The 7500-nt window shown below is 42.6% G+C and overlaps 1 protein-coding gene across 1 annotated transcript in view; it reads right to left on the reverse strand.

The window, feature by feature from the left end:
• itfg1 (integrin alpha FG-GAP repeat containing 1) overlaps nucleotides 1-7500 on the reverse strand; it is a 158579-nt gene that overhangs the window by 111420 nt on the left and 39659 nt on the right. The window contains 1 exon segment of the mRNA XM_062549756.1: nucleotides 6694-6775. Within this exon segment, the coding sequence (XP_062405740.1) occupies nucleotides 6694-6775 (82 nt within the window).

A 7500-nucleotide genomic window follows, 5' to 3' on the forward strand; every position in this document is an offset into this window, starting at 1 on the left:
ATGTCTGTGTGTGTGTGTGTGTGTGTGTGTGTGTGTGTGTGTGTGTGTGTGTGTGTGTGTGTGTGTGAGTCTGTCTGTGTGTGAGTCTGTCTGTGTGTGTGTGTGTGTGTGTGTGTGTGTGTATGTGTGTGTGTGTGTGTGTGTGTGTGCATGCATGCATGAACACGATCTGTCCACAAATGCATGTCAAAGTTTTGTGTATGTCTGTGGATGCGCTCATGTGAAATAGGGATGCAAGTGTGTGTGTGTGTGTTTGTGTTTGCGATGAACAAGTGTTAGGTAAGAGTGATTCATCAGCCTGTCGTGTCCTTGGCCGATGTTTGGGCCATGCTTTCCCCATTATAACACACTTCACACCACAGACTGCTGGAGGCCAGGTGATGGGACTGCTCCCCTACAACCAGTGTGTGTGTGTGTGTGTGTGTGTGTGTGTGTCTCTGTGTGTGTCTCCCCTCCCCTCTCGGTGTGTGTATGTGTGTATGAGAGATAGCGTGTGTGTGTGTGTGTGTGTGTGTGTGTGCGTTAGTGTGTGTGTGTGTGTGTGTGTGCCTTCTCATTCCCTACACTCAGGGCCTGTCAGAAGCAATCTCCCGTGGACAGCGGGAGTAGGGCGCTCGGCTCCATCCAGCTGATAATCAGAGAGCCCAAGTCACTAAAACACACACTGCTCTTTATTAGCTCAGACAGATGAGAGGGAGCGGGGGAGGAGGGGGAAAGGGAGAGAGAGAGAGAGAGAGAGAGAGAGAGAGAGAGAGAGAGAGAGAGAGAGAGAGAGAGAGAGAGAGAGAGAGAGAGGGAAAAGGGGACAACAAGGGGAAAAAAGACATTGAGGATTAGTTTGCGTGTGTGTGTGTGTGTGTGTGTGTGTGTGTGATAGAGAATGTGTGCACGCAGTGTGTCCATCAGGAAGACCAACACAGAGAAATGAACTGAGCGAGGAGAACGAGAGAGAGAGAGAGCGAGAGAGAGAGAGAGAGGGAGAGAGAAAGAATGAAGTGAGAGAGGAAGGAGTGAGAGAACAGAACAGTATGGCGTTCGAGCTGAAGAAGTGAGGAGTGAAGGACATCAGCGTGGAGCAGAGGGGCGGACTCTGGGTGTGTGTGTGTGTGTGTGTGTGTGTGTGTGTGTGTGATCAGCGTGGAGCAGAGGGGAGGACTCTGGGAGATCACACTGCATTAAATGAGCCCGCGCTCTCCTGCTGCTAACATGATGGCCACAACACCCTCCCTCACAACAGAGATAGGGACATCCTGTGTCTCTCAATATACACTATGGACTTGTTTGTGTCTGGGAGTCTGGGTGTGTGTGTGTGTGTGTGTGTGTGTGCTTTTGTATGTCTGTGTGTGTGTGTGTGTGTGTGTGTGTGTGTGTGTGTGTGTGTGTGTGTGTGTGTGTGTGTGTGTGTGTGTGTGTGTGTGTGTGTGTGTGTGTGTGTGTGTGTGTGTGTGTATGAGTGTGTGCAGTGACTGATTTGACTAGGCAGGGTGTTTGTGACACTGAGCGAGACTCTAACACTCTCCCATGTCTAATTCCAGTTCCATAATCATTAATCACCATAACTCAGACAACACATGTCTGACTCCTCTCTCTCTTTCTTTCTCTCTCGCTCATCTCTCACTCATTCCCTCCTTCCCTTCTTTTTGTCTCTCACTCCCTCCATCTTGTTTAAATGCAATCACTCTGCACTTTTAGTACCTCATGATCTCACCATACCTCTCCATCCTTCTCTCTCTCCATGTCTCTAAATAAGTCACTGTTAGTTCTCTTACTTCAGCCTCTCTCTCTCTCTCTCTCTCTCTGTCTCTGCAGTAGCACTTCATAATTTTCCTCTACACCTCTCTCTCTCTCTCTCTCTCTAATAGCAGTTCACTGTGTTCCTCTCCCTCTTCTCTAAGATACCCTTTACCCCTCTCTGGCACCCCTCCCTCCCTTACTCCCTCTGTCTGTCACTCTGTTGTCATTCGGTGCTTTGGATGGGAGATGACCTGATGTCGTCTAGAGTGTTTGAGTTTGGGCACACTTCAGAAGCGATTTAAAGAAGTGTATGTGCATGTGTGTGAGGGAAAAAGTGTGTGTGTGTGTGTGTGTGTGTGTCCCAAGAAATAGACAATTCTTAAAATCCTGTGTGATGGGGATTAGGGGTCACCAATAAGGTTCTTCACACACGCACGCACACGCACACGCACGCGCACGCGCACGCACACACACACACACACACACACACACACACACACACACACACACACACACACACACACACACACACAACATGCAAAACAATACAATCAGCCCACTGTACCATGTAACAGTTGTCATCTGCACTTCACGCTAATCATGAGTTGCAGTGTGTGTGTAAAATAGTGAGTCTTTTCTTCTTTTTTTTTTAAATCAGACAGTACATGTCCTCTCTTACTATTTACAGTACGACTCAAAAATTGCAATTACCAGCAACACAGATAGGGGAACTCAACTTCATGTGCAGTTTAAGTGGAAAAATAGCACATAGTTTCAACTGCTTAGGTACTTTGCTATTTTTCATATTTTTCATACTATTTTTACTTTGCTGTTTTTCATCTCTTAGCAGACGTGCTTAAAATAACAAATGCATTATTGCCATCAAGGACATTTCTTGTTCCTGAAAACAACTTTCAAAGCCCCAACAGAAAAAAAAGTAATCTAAATGCTTCCTTACAAAACAATTACTGGTCCATATCTAATCTACAATCTTTGTTGGCAAAATCATTACAAACACGTTTTAATCAACGTATTGCCTTTTTGATATCAAATGGTTTTGATGTCTAAGTCAGGTTTCCATGTTAATCACAGCACTGAAACAGTAATTAAAGTTTTGTGTCAACAAAACATCAATCTGAGTACCTTGTTGATCAAAATACAGTGCCTATAGAAAGTCATCATACCCTTTTGAAATAGTTGCTTTTTTTGTCTTACAGCCTGAAATCAAAACCCATTTTTTTAAAAATCTTTTCCAGTTTTATTAACAAAGTTAGCTGTACAACATCAAAATAATGAAAAAAAAGTCAACAGTTCTGAAAATTAATAAAAAATTAAAAACTAGAATAACAGGGTTGGAAAAGTCATCATACCCCTGACTTAATACTTTGTAAAGCTTCCTTTTGCTTTCATTACAGCCATCAATCTGTTTGGATATGTCTCTATTATAGCTTTGCACACCTAGATAGGGGAATATTTGCCCAATTTTCCGTACAGAAATGTTAGAATTTAGTCAAATTCTGTAGGGAATGGCGATGGACTGCTCTCTTCAAGTCAATCCACATATTTTCTATAGTATTTAAGTCAGGGCTCTGACTTTGCCACTCAAGGATATTCACCATCCTATCCTTAAGCCACTGCTTTGTTCTTTTGGCAGTATGTTTAGGATTATTGTCGTGTTGGAAGGCGAATGACCTCCCCATCCTCAGCTGTCTAGGAGAGGGACGCAGGCTTTCCTTAAGAATGTGGGTGTACTTGGCAGCATCCATTTTCCCTTCTATCCTGACCAATTGCCCAGTTGCCGCTGAAAAGAAACATCCCCACAACATAATGTTGCCCCCACCATGCTTCACACTAGGTATGGTGTGTTTTGGGTGGTGTACTGTGTTGGTTTTCGCCAAACATTGCGCTTGGAGTTCAGTGCAAAAACACATCTGGAATATTCTGCTACCATGTGGAAAAAGCTTATATGATCAGATGAGACTAAGATCGAACTTTTTGGAGACTAAGATTGAAGTTTTTGGACTGAGCTCCAGGCGCTAACCAAACACAGTATACACACCCAAACACACCCAAAACACACCATACCTACTTTGAAGCATGGTGGGGGCAACATTATGTTTTGGGGATGTTTCTCTTCAGCGGGGACTGGGCAATTGGTCAGGATAGAAGGGAAAATGGATGCTGCCAAGTACACCAAAATTCTTGAGGAAAACCTGCGTCCCTCTCCTAAACAGCTGAGGATGGGGAGGTCATTCGCCTTCCAACACGACAAAAATCCTAAACATACTGCCAAAAGAACAAAGCAGTGGCTTAAGGATAGGATGGTGAATATCCTTGAGTGGCAAAGTCAGAGCCCTGACTTAAATCCTATAGAAAATATGTGGATTGACTTGAAGAGAGCAGTCCATCGCCATTCCCTACAGAATTTGACTAAATTTTAACATTTCTGCACGGAAAATTGGGCAAATATTCCCCTATCTAGGTATGCAAAGCTATAATAGAGACATATCCAAACAGATTGATGGCTGTAATGAAAGCAAAAGGAAGCTTTACAAAGTATTAAGTCAGGGGTATGATGACTTTTCCAACCCTGTTATTCTAGTTTTTAATTTTTTATTAATTTTCAGAACAGTTGACTTTTTTTTCATTATTTTGATGTTGTACAGCTACATTTGTAAATAAAACTGGAAAAGATTTTTTTTTAAAATGGGTTTTGATTTCAGGCTGTAAGACAAAAAAAGTAACTATTTCAAAAGGGTATGATAACTTTCTATAGGCACTGTATATTACTGCACAGACTGGAACACTGCATGGATATGGTTCCTCGGATCCTCGGATCCCTTAAAATGAACTGTACTTAACCCCAGCATTCTTGATCTGTGGTGTCCCTCAGAGGCTGATCTTTGGACCTTTATGATTTAGTGATGACATGCAAATTTACTTAGCCCTTACCAAAATGACTAAGATCCCCTTGAATCTTGATCAAATGAACAGCTGGATATCTTGAAATGTCTTTAAACTGAATAAGGACATAACTGAATTGATATACTTTGCAAAAAAATGGGAATGAATTATGTTTGCTCCTCATCTTGGAGCAAGTGTTGGAATTCACAACCTGTACTCACTGTGTGGTTGCCACAGCACAGTAGCCGTGTTAAAACTGTTAAAAGCCTTAGTGTAATGATTTAACAAACATGTGAAAACTCTCAAAAAAAATGGCCAAGTTTAAAGGCCTTGTGTCAAAACATGATTTTAAAAAAAAAACACTTCAATCATTCAGCAGGATTGACTAGTTCAATGGTCTTTTCAAAGGCTTTTCAAAAGACCATCAAGCACCTTTAGCCTGTACCAAATGCAGTGGTATTCTAACAGCAGCAACAAAACCAACCACATTACTCCAATACTTAAATCCTTACAATGGCTTCTAATAAGTCATAGGATTAACTTTTAACCTCATGAAATGAGACGGGGAAAAACAATCTCCTATACGGCAGGTTTTAGCCACACACATCTCCTCTCAGATCAGAAATCTGTTAGAGATAAGCAAGGTGAGACACCTCTAGCTGTTGTGCTGCTCAGCGCTGGAACCAGCTTTCTGAGGACATCAAAGGAGCTCCGACCACAGCCAGCTTTAAGTCTTCAAGACTTAAGAACCAGCTCTGTTCTCTGATGCCGTTTGTTAACTGATCAAATGCATGGTTTCTCCTGTTCTTTTAGCGCTTCCAGTAATGAACTTTAGTTTGTTTAATATCTTATAATTCAATTTATTTTTATTTTATGGTCTTACAATTGTTCAAAGCAGAGCCGTTTGAATTAGCTATGAGCGTGAATTGTACTTTATATACAAACGTGCCTTGTCTTGCCAGTGTAACGATACAAACCACTCTCCATACTCAAGTTAATCAATATGGAAAACACTACATAAAACTAAAAACTGATCACAGGCAAACTGACACAGAGAGAGAGAGAGAAAAAGAGATGTCTGGAGTTAGATGATGAGAGTGTTTAGCTCCGACGAGGACGGATAGGGATGCTTACTAATGAGCTGCAGGGCAAATTAGGACAGGTCTGCTCAGTCCCTGTTGCTGTATAAGGAAGTTGGAAGAAAAAGAGAGACAGGAGAGGGAGAGAGGTGTATATATGATGGAGAGAGATGTGAAAGAGAACGAAGGAAAGAGTGAGACAGTGATGACCCTGAGGCCCATTCAGTTGAGAGCCTCCAGCTAGAGGAGATGTTTCCATAGCAGTGAAAATGAAAGAACAGAGGCCAGGCTTCATAGAACAATGCACACACATGCTCACATATACACGCACGCACACGCACGCACACACGCACACACACACACACACACACACACACACACACACACACACACACACACACACACACACACACACACACACACACACACACACACACACACACACACACACACACACACACACACACACACACACACACACACACACACACACACACACACACACACACACACACACACACACACACACACACACACACACACACACACACACACACACACACACACACACACACACACACACACACACGTTTCCATGGCAGAGAAAATGAAAGAATAGAGGAACAGGAGAAAAAAAAGTTTTGAACAAAAGGCCAGGCTTCAGAGAACAGCACACAAACATGCACACACTCGTGCACGCACACACACACACACATTTAACACAAAATCATTACAGGTCATTTGACTTGACTTCTTGCATCATTTAGGGCTCCCATGAAATGCAACTGCTAGTGTCCTTTCTCTAATCCCTTTAGGATGTGAGGGCAAATTTGTTCCGTAAATATTTAATGGCCAGCCATAAATGTTGGATGATTGAACCTGGCAGGATGTGGGTCTTCCTATGTATGACACACACACACACACACACACACACACACACACACACATACACACACAGACAATAGAACCAACTTACCAAAGTCGACGAACGAGGACTGTCCCACTATCTTGGCGTTGGCTGGTGCTTTGCCCACAGGTGTTTCACTAAAGTTCCCATCCTGATGAAAAACAAAGCAAAAAAAGAAAGGTTCACAAACACAGATCTTTCCAATTTAAAACACAATCCACCAGCATATGCTTTATGCATAAACACAGCAACAAATATACCCACTACAGTCATTAACACTGAAAAAAAAAAACATACCCACCACAATCACTGAATCGCAGAATACTGTACGCTTACAGGGTTTACACAATCAAGTTTCTAATTCCAGTCTCCTAATGTAGGAGTATTCAACTGGAATAAAGCAGATAGGGATACACTCCATTTTATATACTGTACATTTAGACCAAAGCAGGCTTACTCCTCCTGCACAGGGAATTCAAATAGCAGTGTTCACGTTTGAGACGTATCGTTGCAATGACTGCCTTTATCTAGTGCATTATAAAGTATGCATACGAAATACATGTTGGATATACTGTATTGTGGAATCCAAAGCCCCGCTGAGTCTACCTCATTTTGCCCTGAGGAAAACTTGCAAAGTGTACAATGAGCTGCATCTGTTGCATTGTGTAGTCGAACGGTATTAAACAACAAACTGACTCACTACTCAACTCACTATACTGCTCCGACTGCCGCCTTGCATGCATAATTTACACTCTTATTATATCTTTATTTTCACCCAGGCAACCCTGAGGCACGCCTGTTCACTTCACCAAACACCGCATGCGGTACAGTGCTGAACTACCATGCAGCAGCGTTGCTCTCCATTATGGCTGATTG

Source organism: Sardina pilchardus, chromosome 11 (genome assembly GCF_963854185.1).
Source record: "Sardina pilchardus chromosome 11, fSarPil1.1, whole genome shotgun sequence".
In the NCBI taxonomy this organism is placed as follows: domain Eukaryota; kingdom Metazoa; phylum Chordata; class Actinopteri; order Clupeiformes; family Clupeidae; genus Sardina; species Sardina pilchardus.